General features: G+C 41.0%; 2 protein-coding genes across 2 annotated transcripts in view; one reads left to right on the top strand and one right to left on the bottom strand.

Moving 5' to 3' along the window:
• Nucleotides 1-15654, top strand: part of LOC122981346 (nuclear factor 7, ovary-like) — a 504535-nt gene that overhangs the window by 226970 nt on the left and 261911 nt on the right. The window lies entirely within an intron of this gene.
• On the bottom strand, nucleotides 5124-6219 carry LOC122981359 (transcription factor HES-5-like). The gene is made up of 2 exons (XM_044350059.1): nucleotides 6107-6219; nucleotides 5124-6011 (listed from the first exon to the last, which is right to left on the bottom strand). Exons 1-2 carry the CDS (start codon nucleotides 6167-6169, stop codon nucleotides 5586-5588), a joined length of 489 nt encoding a protein of 162 aa, XP_044205994.1. The 5' UTR covers nucleotides 6170-6219; the 3' UTR covers nucleotides 5124-5585.

Raw genomic sequence — 15654 nt, forward strand, 5'->3', positions numbered from 1 at the left:
CTACGTTTATCCAACAGTAAAATATAATAAAACGCTGCTTATCTACACAATACTGTAACTACATGAAGCTGATGATACTTAATGCAGGATGTTCTTCTTCCATCACAGTTTCATCACATGTTTCACTTCAGAAGCACGTCAGAATATTTGTACTTAAACTAAAAAAAAACGGAACCACAATTTTTTGTATTAAATATAGTATTTTAATGTTTTATTCATTTGTATTAATACTTGTGTCCTGTAATGTACTTTATACTGATGCCACATTTCAGAGGTGGAAGAACATCTTTAATAAAGTAAAAGTAGAAATACCAGAGTATTAAATATTCCTCTACAAGTAAAAATCCTGCATTTAAAACATCACTTAAGTAAACATATAAAATTATTAGTTAACATTAAGCATCAAAAGTAAAAGTACTCATTAAACTCACTGTGGTATTTATTATTATTATTTATACAAATATTCTGCACCTGCATGTTTTTACTCTTCTGATCAACAGAAAAATAAATCAGATCTCAACAAACTGATCAAATATATATAAATATATGTACAGTCAGTGAGCACTTTATTAGGACGTCAATTCAGTTTTATTTATATGGCGTCAAATCCCAACAGAAGTTATCTCATGTCTGTTTCCACATAAAGCATCTTGACCGAACTCTTTAATCTACAGAGACCCAACGTTCCTCCATCAGCAGCAGGAAAAACTCCCCTTTAACAGAACCGGACTCTAGGTGGCGCCGTCTGCCTCCACCGGCTGGGTTGAGAGAGAAACAAGGAGACACAGAGAAGCACAATAACAATAATAACAACAACGATAATAATGACTAATAATAAGAATAACAGGCGTGTGTTCAGCAGGAGAAAGGTAGGTGAAGTGAAGGATTTTAGATTCTAGTTTAGATTTTACAGGAAGTCAATGCAGCGAAGCTGAAATGGGAGAAATGTGATCTCTTCTTCTAGTTTTAGTCAGAACACGTGCAGCTGCATTCTGGACCAGCTGGAGAGTCTTTAGAGACTCGTTAGAGCAGCCTGATAATAAGGAACTGCAATAATCCAGCCTAGAAGTAACAAATGTGTGGACTAGTTTTTCTGCATCTCTTTGAAATGTGTTTTATGTGGGAGTTAAAGGACATTTCCTCATCAATCTAATGTCACCCAACACAACAGCTCCGCCATGAATTCTACTTTTTGCTTTTGTTTGATATTTTCATTGAGTAATATTGCACATGAGAAGAAAAGACAGAGTCAGTTTAACAATGAGGATCGCAGTTAAAGCATAAAACAATAATAATATAAACAACGTACTGCACATCTCAAACACTCAAACAATCCTCAAAACCCATGAGAACAGTCCAGAACATCGACATCATGGAGGGAAGAATCTATCGAGTGTAATTTATGATGTCTTGGATGTTATTAACAGGTAAAGGTAGTTAGTAATAATTAACAATTTATTCATTCTTTGATGCGTGATTCATTTGTTTGATGAAGTAATTTTAATTTATAAAAATCCACATAGTTATACAGGAAAGAGAAAGGAGACAAAGAAAAGATAATAAAGTGAATAAAAAAGAAATTAATTTAAAAAAGAAAGAAAGAAACGGGGGGAGGTCCGTCAATCAGGGGACAGAGATTAAAGAGGGTTGAAGAAAGTTAAAAATTATGAGCTCTCCTGTCCTGTCCTGTCCTGTCCTGTGCCGTCCTGTCCTGTCCTGTCCTGTCCTGTCCTGTGCCGTCCTGTCCTGTCCTGTCCTGTCCTGTCCTGTCCTGTCCTGTGCTGTGCTGTCCTGTGCTGTCCTGTGCTGTCCTGTCCTATCCTGTCCTGTCCTGTCCTTTCCTGTGCTGTCCTGTGCTGTGCTGTCCTGTGCTGTCCTGTCCTGTCCTGTCCTGTCCTGTCCTGTCCTGTGCTGTCCTGTCCTGTGCTGTCCTGTGCTGTCCTGTGCCATCCTGTCCTGTCCTGTGCTGTCCTGTCCTGTGCCATCCTGTCCTGTCCTGTCCTGTTCTGTCCTGTCCTGTCCCGTCCTGTCCTGTCCTGTGCTGTCCTGTCCTGTCCTGTGCTGTGCTGTCCCGTCCTGTCCTGTCCTGTGCTGTCCTGTCCTGTCCTGTGCTGTGCTGTCCTGTGCTGTCCTGTGCCGTCCTGTCCCGTCCTGTCCCGTCCTGTCCCGTCCTGTGCTGTCCTGTGCTGTCCTGTGCTGTCCTGTGCTGTCCTGTCCTGTCCTGTCCTGTCCTGTCCTGTGCTGTCCTGTCCTGTCCTGTCCTGTCCTGTCCTGTGCTGTCCTGTGCTGTCCTGTGCTGTCCTGTCCTGTCCTGTCCTGTCCTGTCCTGTGCTGTCCTGTCCCGTCCTGTCCTGTCCTGTCCTGTCCTGTCCTGTGCTGTCCTGTCCCGTCCTGTCCTGTCCTGTCCTGTGCTGTCCTGTGCTGTCCTGTCCTGTCCTGTCCTGTCCTGTCCTGTCCTGTCCTGTGCTGTCCTGTCCCGTCCTGTCCTGTGCTGTCCTGTCCTGTCCTGTGCTGTCCTGTCCTGTCCTGTCCTGTCCTATTTTCCATGTTGACACAGATGTAAACACACAGAGCAGTGATGCATGTAAAGCATCAACATGTATTCAGATATGTAGATCAATCAGCTTCCTCGGCTCTGTAAATCGGATTGCATGCTGTCACGCGTGCAGGAGGCTCCTGTGTGTGTTTGTTTATTGTTCTTAGTGTGTTTAATATGTTTAGTGTGTGTGTGTGTGTGTGTGCGTGAGCTCTGTATTAAGCCTCAGGCTGCCGTTGAGTCGTGAGCTCTGTCAGCTCTGGTTTCATCAAACAGCTGGTGAGCAGGGCGGCTGCAGGGCTGCAGGGCGTCCCTGTGTGGAGTCTGCCTCTGCGCTGCTTTCCCACACTCCTCAGCCTCTCTCCCCCCTTCATCCCCCAGACAAAGGAAGTGTGCCGTGTTAAATTATCCCCCCGCCATGATGGTGAGAACCCCCCCCCTGACCCTGACCCCCGCCCCCCCCCCCCTCCTCTGCTCTCACAAATCTGCCTCCAGATCTGGAGGGAAAGTTGGCCAGCCTTTGTATGTGTGTGATGTTTGTCAGGCTTAAATAGATCAGACACAGAGCTGCTCCAAACCAGCGACGTCACTGCTGGAAAGTAACGAAGTACATTTACTCAAGTTCAGCTTTGAGGAACTTTACTCGAGTATTTCCAAATGATCCAATATTTCAGCAAAAATCAAAGATTAGAGAAAAAGTCCAGAAACTGAAAACAGATTTGTGTATCAGAACTTTGTTTTTTCTTCTTTCCTCCCCATTAATCATCTCACCACCCCTCAGATTTATCTGCTGACCCTTTGGAGGGGCCCGACCCCTAGGTTTTCTTTTACACAGCTCTGTTTTTTTTTTGTAGTTCTTTTTTATACTTTATTTTATTGTCATCATGGCATTTTATACATTTTACTTATGTTGTACAGCCCATGTAATGATGACAATACATTTTTTTAATGATGTACATAAATAATGTGTGTGGGTGTGTCACCCGGTGATACTTCATACAGTAAATTATACAATAAATTAAAATAATAAATAAATAAATAATGACAATTTCACAGTACTGACTTTGATTATACAATGTTGTAGTAATTCTGAATTAATAGAAAAACGTCTTTGATCCCATTTCATATTTGAGAAGTATTCCATAAATCCAGAGTTTATTCTTCTGTCAGAATTTCCCGCCTTCTTCTTTAGAAGAGGAAGGTAAAGAAGGAGAGAGGAACATACAGCATACACAGCTCTGTCTGATCAAACTTGAATTGATTAATTGGTGAATTTGTGATATATCAGGTAACAACAGGTTAGCTGCAGTAAGTAGAGTTTATATGTGAGACGTAGCGGCTGAACGTCTCGGTGTCGTTCTGGTAACCAGACCTGTGTGGAAGCGTGGGAACTCTCTGCACCGCGTCTGATGCAAGCAGGTGTAAGTCAGGCTGCAGGGCAGGTGTGGTCTCCCAGGTGAGTGCACTCTCCGTAAACACACACACACACACACACACATGAATGATAGAGATATACTTTACTACATACAGCGGAGCTTCTGTTCAGATGTTTACTGGACGATACTTTTTGCTTCAGGATTTTGTTATAGACATTTTTCACTGTTTTCTCTTAAAACCAAACAATTAATCAATATATTAGTTTTCGGTAGATTGTATTATTATTATTATTATTGATGTTATTGATCCTTAGTGATCATTAATGTGTTTGCAGTATTTTAGCGTTGCAGCTGGTGGAGGTGGAGTTTCATTTCAACTACGACATATTTTACAGTTTAATCTTTAAAATTGATCAAATGAGATAAAAAATACTTCATTGTTTTCTTGTGCTCAGTCACACACAGTCCAGACAAACTGAGCAGCATCTTTACTGTATCATTCATACATTAACATACATTAAAAAAAACACATACATGCATACAATAAACCAATAAAAAAATAGTAAAATAATATTTCAGGTACTATAAAGTGCTCTGTGCTCGACCAACATGTTTAACTGCTGCTGTTTAAACTGTTAATGGAACAGATGAGTGTTTATAAGACTTCAGTCTGAAGACGAACCATTTTAATCTGCAAAATATCTAAAGCTGTAACACAAACGTAGTGGAGTTAAAAGGTTCAATATTTGCCACCAAAATGTAATAAAAGTATGTCTGCATGTACCTTTAATTAGTAATTACAGTAAGTGCAGTACTTGAGTAAATGTACTTTCCACTACTGTTAACTGTGACACTGACATCCTGTAACAGCTGCAGGAGCAAGAAAAACAATAACAGTATTGATTAAATGTCACATAAGAATCAAATCTAATTCAACTTTTTGCATTTTGCTGAAGCTTGAGGGTTGTGGGAAAGAAGGAAAAGCTCTAAACCCTCGAGGTTTGACTCTGCAGCAACACCAAACACCTCCGATCATTGATTCATGAGAGCAAAGCCTGATCAATATCTCTCTTATCACACTGATCTGTTATGGAGATAATAATGATCGTTGTTCACAGGTCACAACTGATCCTTCACATCAATAATCACAACAAGAAAAGAGAAAAGAATCAAATCATTTGCAAAAACAAGTTTATTTAGAGATTTCTCCTCTGAGACTACAATGACTCATTTTTAAAGGCTTTAAATGTTTCCACAGGAAAAGTGTCTTTGTTCTCACATTCAATCACTTTAACAAGCAATCTGAGCAAACACACAGTGTCAAACAATCATTTCACAGCACCGTGCTGCCGACAGAACCTTCACAAAAGGCATCAATTAAAACATCATTTCATCAGACTGACAGAATGATTCTGAGCTTCAAGACAAAGTGTCAGTCGGCTCAGCAACCGTCTGCACGAAGACATCGTCTCTACAAAGAATCCTGGCTGGAAACTCGAGGATTCAACAAGTAAAACTGTGCATCAACACAAACTCAGCATCTTCAATATGAAGAAAACTAAAAGTCATTTTCAGAGAGTATGAAAAAATCCCATCAGTAAAACATGTGGAGTCCGTCTCCTACAGCAGTGATGATGGTGAACATCCATCAGGTGAGAGAGCGAGTAGAGCTTCTACCACGGCCTCCACACGGCTCTGGCCGGGCTGGGAAGCTGCTTCAGCGGCCCCTGGACGTGGCTGTGGGAGGAGGGGGCCGGCGCGGGGCCGGCGTCCTGGCCGGCGTCCTGGCCGGCTCTGCGGGCGGCGTGGAGCTGCTGGAGGTGCGGGAGCGTCGCCGCCTTCAGGGAGTTGGCGGACAGGAAGTGCAGCGTCTCCTTCCAGCACTGGGAGTAGCCCTCGCTGTGAGCCGTCTGATTGGCCGGGCTCGGAGGCCGCAGCTGCTGCTTCAGGAACACCACCGTCATCTCCAGCACGTCGGCCTTCTCCAGCTTGGCGTTGGGATCCTGCTTGTGGAACTCCTTCTCCAGCAGGACCTTGAGCTGCTCGATGCAGCTGTTGATGCGATCTCTGCGCATCTTCTCCACAACTGGTTTCCTCAACTGTGGAAGCAAAGAGGAGAGCGGTGAGTAAAGTGAGCAGGTAGAGAAGCAGCGCAGGGATGCAGCGATGTGAGCGGATGTAAAGCAGCACTTACTTTGTGTCTGTCTTTGGTAGAGAGCAGTGAGACGGGAGAGTCTCTGCTGTTGGTTGGAGCCATTCTGGTGGAGTGCAGAGCTTCTCTGGGAGAGCACAGTGAGCTGTGATCTGACTGAGGAGCCCTCTCCTCTATTTATAGGCCCACATTAGCATTACAAAGCCATGAGTCCCAGGCAGGATTAGCTTTCCCACACTCTGAGGCCAGTGGGCGAGGCCCACACAACAATAGGAGAGAAGCATCAATTATCTCATGGTTAACTGGCCTCACGGCCTCAGCGGAGGGAACGCCGCTGCAGATATCTGAAGGTACAGACCCGACACAAGCAGGTCGTTACACTTTTATTACCTGGGAACCTTCCTGCTGTCTGTCTGATCAGGCTGCTGCACATGTGCAGTGGGGGGGTGGGGGGGGGGGGGGGGCAGCGGGCCTGATTAGGGCCACTAAAGACATAAAGATAAGACACATGCTGCATTCACAGCACTCACACACTGTCACTCTGCAAGCTCTGTACACATGAAGCATCCAACAGCTGACTGCTGAGGGAAGAAGGAAAAGCTCTCTGCTTTTATTTACAACCGTTCAAAGTGTTTGATGAGGAGAGAAGACACATGCTGACTGCTCACACTGATGCTGCTGCTGTCAGAGGAACCAAAGCTCACATGACGAAATAAGATCAAATCAAACTCACACGTCTAACATCTGCAAGTGAAGGTGTGATGAGAAGAAGAAGAGACAGTCGCTGTGTTTGCTGCACTTATTTTATCAACATGTGGAATTACAAAGTATCATGTTCTCTGTGTTTTGATAGAACAGGTTAAGATAGTTTTCAGTGATAATTTATCCAAACATTTGGTTGCATCAGCTGTTTAATGAAAGTAAAGTTCAGTAAATACTACTTTGAGGTATTTGTACTTTACTCGAGTATTTCCATGTGACACTACTTTATACATTTACTCCATTACATTCATCACAGCCAGAGTCACTAATTACACATAAAAATACAAGAAATTTATAAAATATGAATCATTTTTATAAATCAAAGGATGTGAAGTTGTTAAAATTAACTCGACCAGCTACAAACAGCAAAACTCATGAATCAGTTTTCTTCTGCATTTGTATTTTTACTTTTGATGTTTTAATTACATTCTGCTGATAAAACTTCTGTAGTAAAATATAAAAAGCAGGATTTATACTTGTAATGGAGTCGTTTTCATAATGTGTTACTGCTGTGGTACTAATGATCCGAATACTTCTTCCAGCACAGAAAATAATGTTTTGATGCATAAATCTTTATTTCTATCAGTCAGTCAAATCTAAACATCAACACACACGATACAAACTGTTTATATCCTAAATAATCTCCATGTTAACTGACGGAGTCACAGAAAAGGCGAAGCAGAGATTTGGAGGGAAAACACATTCCAGAAGAATCTGTCAATTAAACACAATTACCCAGAGTCCTCTGGGAAGGCACACTTCTATTGTGTCACCCCCCCCCCCCGTCACTCACCCCTTCAGGAGGATGTGTAATAAATGGGAAAGAGAGTGTGGGAACGGAGGCTGGGATCAATAGACGCCCCCCCCCCCCCACCCGTACCCCCCCCCCACCCCCCCTCCACCCCCCCCTCCCCCCTCCCTCACAGAGCCTGTCAGCCTGCAGGATCACATCAGAGGCTCCGGAGAGTCGAGGGACGCGTGTGGACGCTCAGTTCCCGCCTTCATCACATCACACACTGCTCACCTACTGCTCACTACACCTCCTCTTCCTCCTCCTCCTCCTCATCCTCCTCCAGATCTATATTTAACATGTAAACAGATGATGTAGTAAACTACTGCACGCAGATATTAATACAAATTAATTACTTAAATCAAAGTGTAAAATATATGAATATATAAAATATTAAAATATAACTTTATACACTGTGGAGGAAACGTTGTGGCTCCGTTTTTTCAGTTTAAATGCTGATTGTATAACAAATAATCTGATTTCCTCCTTAAGAGGAATATATGAGGAGACAGTGGAGGAAGAAGTACTCAGATACTTTACTGAAGTACAAGTACCTGAAACGATGGAAGAATACTATTACAAGTAAAAGTTCTGCATTTAAAATAAAAGTACACAAGTATTATCAGCTTTATGTTAAAGTATCAGCAGTAAATGTCAGTTTTGATATATTATTATTTACTACGTAGTTGTACTTTAGTACAGTTATGGAAGGTCAGCTGAGACAATACTGTACTTTAGTATATTTTGCTGATAATACTTGTGTATTTCAAGTAGAAATACACAAGTATTATCAGCAAAAGTATGATTTTTCATGCAGGACTTTTACATGTAATTGAAACATCTTCCCAAAATACCATTTGTACCATCAGTACAAATAAATTTAAAGTTATAAAAGTTAAATATATATTACTTTCTAACAGCAGAGAAGAAGAATCTGAGATGGTTGCCCTGAGAGAAGGAGGAAATCAGGGAGCAATCTGAATGTACTGAATGTGAGTTAATCAGCATGGATGCGTGTGCATAGAGGGGCAGATGGTGTCGGGGGCAGTTGGAGGGAAAAGTGAGCGGCCTTTTCTTCAGGATGCATTTCTTAGAAGTGAGTCATGACACAATATGCAGATGAAAACACATCATTTGGCCCATAAACACATTCCAGCACTGAGTGAAAAGCTTCAGAGAGGCCTCACCGCCACACACAGGCAGCAGCACTCCCACGTGCACACACCTCCCACGTGCACACGCCAAGCAGCACGTGTGTGTGTGTGTGTGTGAGGAATGTGTGGGAGCTCTGAGCGGCTCCTCGTTCCCACACTCCAGCCTGCCGCCACTGATCCTGCAGCTCATTATGCTGCGGCCTCAATAGGCCATCTGGACAGCGAGCAGGGAGCCAGCACACCTACAGTCAGAGGAGCAGGTAGGAGCTGCACAAGAGGAGGAATAAATAAGTAAACAAAAACATTAAAAAACAAAACAAAAACAACTTGACAGAGCTTCACTCTCTGCTTTGAACACGTACGATGCTCACCTGTTCACGCTGTCAGTCATTAAACTGATGATCTGCCAAACAAATCAGAAAACACACATTATCACAGCAGGACTATCTATTTCATGTAATAACTGAAGGTAAAGATTTAACACCCAAACAATGGTGTTAATGTTAGTGAACAATAGTGATAAAAAGGTGCTTGCTGACTCTGCACACAATAGAAACAAACATATAATACAGCTGCAGACAAACAGACTCGCAGTAAAACATCTGGTAGAAAGGAAAACTTTTTTGGTAAAGAACTTGTGTCGGACATCAAACCACCTCCAGAAACAAAAAAGCTCGATCTGAAGGCGCCTCAGTGTCGACAGAAGGTTTCTGACAATGGTGAAGTTTTCCCGCCATGAGTGTCTTTTCTCAGACGAGTGTGCGAAGTCTTTCTGTGGCGAGGACCCACCTCCAGGCTCCGGGGTCAGGCTGCTGCTGGAGCACCTGCCCCCCCCTTGGCGCTCAGTCAAAGCCGGGTTCAGCACAACAGCTCCAGGAATGCTTTGTGCCCCCCCGCCGCCCTCCCCACTGCAGCCTGCATGGAGATGGGAGGAAAGTGACCTGTGTCACTGTCTGTTATACTTTCTATTCACTATTTCTATTCACTGAAATGAAATATATAGAGAGTATATTTATATATATATATAAATATATACACACACAAACAAAGATCAGACAGCACAGCAATAGTTTTTTATTATATTCAGACAACCAATCAGACAACTCCAAAGAGCCAGAAAATGAATGAATAAAAATAAAAAAATTAAACGAGTAAGTAGGGTTTTTGTCATTACCTTACTGTAACGACTGGAAGAGTGGAGGAGTAGGCTTCTTAAGAAGAGGTTTAATTACAGCTACTTTAAAGGACTGTGGTACATAGCCTGTTACTAAAGACAGATTGATCATATCTAGTAAAGAAGTGCTCACTAAGGGTAAGACTTCCTTAAGCAGCCTAGTTGGGATGGGATCTAAGAGACAGGTTGATGGTTTAGCTGAACAAATCATTGAAGTTAGTTCAGACAAATCTACTGGAGAAAAACAGTCCAAATATATGTCAGGATTTACAGCTGTTTCTAAGGTTCCTGTGTTTGGGGAGAGAACGGTGCCTGTTGAGGGCAGGAGGTGGTTAATTTTGTCTCTAATAGTTAGAATTTTATCATTAAAGAAGCTCATAAAGTCGTTACTACTGAGAGCTATAGGAATACATGGATCAGTAGAGTTATGACTCTTTGTCAGCCAAAGTGCTGAAAAGGAACCTAGGGCAGTTTTTATTCTCTTCTATTAATGCTGAGTAATAGGCGGCTCTGGCATTACAGAGGGCCTTCCTATATGTTTTAACACTATCTTGCCAGACTAAGCGACATTCTTCTACTTTGGTGGAACGCCAAATCCTTTCATATTTTCATGATGTTTGCTTTAATTTGCAGGTTTGGGAGTTAAACCATGGAGCTAACCTCTTATGTTTTATTATCTTCCTTTTTAAGGGGGCGATAGAGTCGAGTGTTATTCGTAATGAGCCTGCAGCACTATCAACAAGATTATCAGTTTGGGAGGAACTAAAGTTAACATAAGAGTCCTCTGTAGTATTGAGACATGGCAGTGAATTCAGTACTGATGGAACTGCTTCCTTAAATTTATCTACAACACTATCAGAGAGACATCTAGTGAGGACATTTTTGTCTAATGGTGTGTAATCCAGTAATAGGAATTCAAAAGTTATTGAGTAATGATCTGATAAAATAGGATTTTGTGGAAAAATTATTAAATGTTCAATTTTGATGCCGTAAGTCAGAACAAGGTGGAGGGTGTGATTAAGACAGTGAGTGGGATTATTTACACACTGAGAGAAGCCAGTTGAGTCTAATAATGAGATAAATGTCATTATCAACGTCCACATGAATATTAAATCACCTACTATAATTACTTTATCTGTACTAAGGACTAAGTTTGATAAAAACTCTGAGATTCAGATAAGAGTTCAGAGTACGGACCAGGAGGACGGTACACTATAACACATAGAACTGGCTGTAAAGTTTTCCAGGTTGGCTGAGAGACTAAGAACAAGACTTTCTAATGAGTTATAATGAAGTTCAGGTCTAGAGTTGATAATGAGGCTGCGACTCCTCCTCCTCGGCCAGTGTCTGGAGGAATGTGAGTATTAATATGACTGGGAGGACTGGATTCATTTAGGCTGACATATTCTTCATGACACAGCCAGGTGTGTTTAATGCTGTTATTAGAATAATATTATGATAAACAAAACATTTCTTTCCCACCGGTGGAGGATGAATGTGAAGGTGGGTCAAAGTCAACTTTTCCTCGTCTTTCCCAGCCTTCCGCTGTGTTTCGTCTTCTTCTTTTTACTGCACACTCCACCTGTTCCCATGGGACGCCCTCATTGTCCAAACAGCAATAGACGGTCAATTTAGCATGAAGGCACTGAAACCTTCTTTGTGAGTATAGAGCTGTAAAGTGTGGGAACCTGCTGTCAGAGGCAGACCCACACAGCGTCAGTTCACTTTATTAAATAATCACTCTCACGTCATCGTTTGGCACCAGGAAACCTGCAGGGCAGCAGGGGGCGCTGTTATATGCATATTACACCTACAAGTGGTTGTTATTAATGTTATTTAGTCTTTAAAACATCTTAGCATTTGTAAAAGGCAGTAAAGGGTCACATTTTGACCTGTGTATGTTCAGTCCCTCCAGGATTTGATTGTCTGAAATGATTTTGCAGCGACTTTTCTCCACTCAGAACATGTGTTTTTCTGTTTCTCCAGTTCAATGATGAATGATGATGAATGTGCAGAGTTTGTTTTCATCTGCTGAAGGAGGAAAGTTTCTGTGAGCTCACTGAAAATCAGATGTTAAGGCCTTTAGATACCTGCAGGATTTATGACATCACAACCAGTTTGGAGCCAATCGTGATCCAGTACGCGGCTGACGCAGTGTGTGATGTGGAAACTTGAAGCCTCCAGTTCAAAAACACTGATAATGAACTTTACAGTGAAGGAGGAGACATCTGGTGTCCAGCAGGAAAACTTTAGAAACCAACAATATTTACACATTCACAGATTCTGGATTTTTACGTGAAGGGGACGATGTCGTTTTAAGAATTTTTAATGACGTAATTTAACTTCTTTTGTGGAAAAAAACACGAGACACAAATTACTATTCAAAGCAAAGTATGTGTATGTCTTCAAACATCTTAGGGTCACATTTTACCCTGTATACCTAGAAATTTAAATTCAGATTAATTTGGATGTTGGTTGTTTTCTCACCGTTTGTAAAAACAGAATCACCTTAAAATAATCTATCAAGGTAAAACAAAATCAGAAACAGGTTTATTACCAAGTAGGTTTACACATACAAGGAATTTGCCTTGGTGCTGTTGTGCATAACAGTCAAAATATATGTAATTGTATAGAATTATGTAATTCTAAAAAATATCAAAAAGAAAGAAAAACATTTACAGTAAGAACATGTAACATTTTCAAAGCCAGAGGAGCTGCTACAGGTTTAAATTTTAAATAGAAGACAATGAAATGAAATGTACAAAATATTGACCAGGAGTCAACAGTAATAATAATAATAATAATAATAATAATAATAATAATAATAATAATAATAATAATAATATAGTGTTAATGTAATGCTCCATGTTAGATCAAAAATCACAGATGTGCAAATATATTATAAGATTTCATGTCAACATAATGTATAAATATCTTCCATAAATATCTTCTTTAAAATTGTCAGATTTATGACGATCATACCTACATTTTATTTACTCAGTAGTGTCCACAGGACTGAGATAACAAACAACATTCAAACTCAGAATCAGTCTTAAACAACGTCAGCAATAACTGACTTTAAACGTGACTTCAGTGTCTCGTTTCCAAAGAGTTTCTCTGTGGAGGAGAAGTTTTTTGGCGGGAATGGGCAGAAAGGTCCAGCTGCTGCTCAGAGGAGGATAAACACTTTCTCACAGTGTCTCCATTCACAGCTGTCAGCTGGGAAGAACTGGGAAGCGTGCGTCCCATTCTCCCTGCAGCAGCTCCTACAGCACTTTATTGCTTGTAAGTGCGGCCATATGGTAATAAGCAGCTTAACATTTCCATGTGAATATGGCAGAAAGTGAGGCTTCATTATGACACCAAACTGCTGGATATCCGACCGTTGAATCACTGTTGATCTGTTTACAAAGAGAATCTCTGCAGCGTCCACTCGCAGAGCTGGCAGAGGTATTTGAAGCATGCCGCATGCAGCCCACTTACTGGTTATTTTCTTCATTCATGGTGCACAACAATGCATTCCATCCCATTTATCTGCATATTCTGCAGCTCTCAGTGACAATGAAAGGAGCTGCTCTGCTCAAATATGAAAGAAAACAAGCAGACAAACTTTTGTGCAAATGCAAATGAGCATCATGAGCTATTTATGGATCCTCAATAACTGTCATATTATACATGATACTGTGTGAACTTTATAATAGATTAAATCCTGCTTGTAGTCAGAGAGGAGCTCAGATTCTGGGACACAGAAGCAGTGATGGAGGAAGTACTCAGATCCTTTACTGCAGTAAAAGTACAGCAATGTAAAATATACTGCATAAATATTATGAGCTTGATGTAGTTAAAGTATTGCAGTAAAAGTACATAAGTATTATGAGCTTGATGTAGTTAAAGTATTGCAGTAAAAGTAGTGGTTTGGTCCCTCTGACTGATATATTATTATATATGACATCATTAGATTATTAATAGTGAAGCATCAGTGTTAGAGCAGCATGTTACTGTTGTAGCTGCTGGAGGTGGAGCTAGTTTACACTACTTTATATACAGTTAGCTAGTTTAGTCCAGTGGTTCCCAACCTAGGGGTCGGGCCCCTCCAAAGAGTCAGCAGATAAATCTGAGGGGTGGTGAGATGATTAATGGGAGAGGAAAGAAGAAAAAACAAAGTTCTGATACACAAATCTGTTTTCAGTTTTTGGACTTTTTCTCTAATCTTTGATTTTTGCTGAAATATTGGATCATTTGAACATTTATTGAAATGAAAGCATGTGAGAAGTTTAGAGGGAAAAATCACTATTTGGTGGAGCTGTTAACAACTCAGACATGTGAAATGTGACCCCGACTACACACTGCTTTTTGTAAGACGTCAAAAGCCAAAAAGGTTGGAAACCACTGGTTTCATCTTTATGAATCATTACAACTCTCTAAATATCCTCTACAACAGTTTCTTCCCAAATTCTACCTAAAACTACATCAAGCCTCTTTAACACAAACAGTTTTTGTTTTTGACATGTCGTCTTAAAGTGACAGCAGTGAAATATGAGAAATCTTGTTTCAGATGAAAATGTTTTTTTAAAAGACAAAAGTAAACTAAGCTGATTCTGTTCGGTCTGACTGTGTTTCAGTTAAATATTGACTCATAATAAAACTACAGATGTAGGATCCTGACATGACAGCCTGGTATAAATGTTGGTTTGGACTTTGATACTCAAGTTGTTTTATGAAGGATTATAATTAATGTTTATTGAGGCATCTGTTTGTCAAAGTGTTACCAGTGTCACACAACCATTTACATGAATGGTTTGTAACCAGTGAGCTCCCCCTAGTGGTCAGTGGGATGTACAGCTGGCCTCAGTGTTCCTGTTGGTCTACAATGATCCTGTAGGATGGAGCACAGTTCATGTTAGTGTGACAGAGTCTGAGTTTCTTTATCAGTCAGACAGAGTGAGGAGAGACCAGGGCTCGAAATTAACCGCAACCGTCCTGAATTCAGACTTAACAACCATTGCCCCAAATTGAAGTTTTTTTTTCATTCTACATAGTTTAATACATATAGTTTAATATCTTTGCTTCAGTAACTTGCATCACTTCATTGACCCACTGTGGTTTGCCATGGAAGTTCTGCTGTTCCCTGCACTTATATCTGAATAGAAAATTGAACTTAGCCTAGATGTTTGGCCACATGTTCAGGAGTAGCAGGAGACTGTAGGCAAAGCAAGGCTGAAGAATTACTTCTTTAATATAAGATCATGCAGGCAAAAACAAAAGCTGGCAGATCACCACTAAACAGAATACAGAACAAAAGATCCAACAAGACTGAACTGAAAACCAGGACTTAAATACAAACTGAACTAATGAAACAATAAGGAACAGGTGGCAAGACATAAGGGCAGGCTGGGAGCCGATTGGCTGGGGAAGACACAGGGAGCGAGACAGGGCTAACGAGACTAATGCAGGACAGGTGTGAGAGAAAATGCAGGCTGGGGATACAGGAGGAAAAACACAGAGCAAACAGAAAACCAAAAACCCAGAAAACACAATGAGACATAATGGTGCTTGCAGTGATATAGTTTAGCAAGGCTGAAAGCACAGTAGTTAACATAAGCATTCACATTCTCCTATACCTCTCTAAAAAACAAAAAAAGATAAAGCCAAATAACAAAAGCAGAAACACTTGTGTGTACAGTAACCTGCAACTGCCAGTGGACAACTA

Source organism: Thunnus albacares, chromosome 4 (assembly GCF_914725855.1).
Source record: "Thunnus albacares chromosome 4, fThuAlb1.1, whole genome shotgun sequence".
In the NCBI taxonomy this organism is placed as follows: domain Eukaryota; kingdom Metazoa; phylum Chordata; class Actinopteri; order Scombriformes; family Scombridae; genus Thunnus; species Thunnus albacares.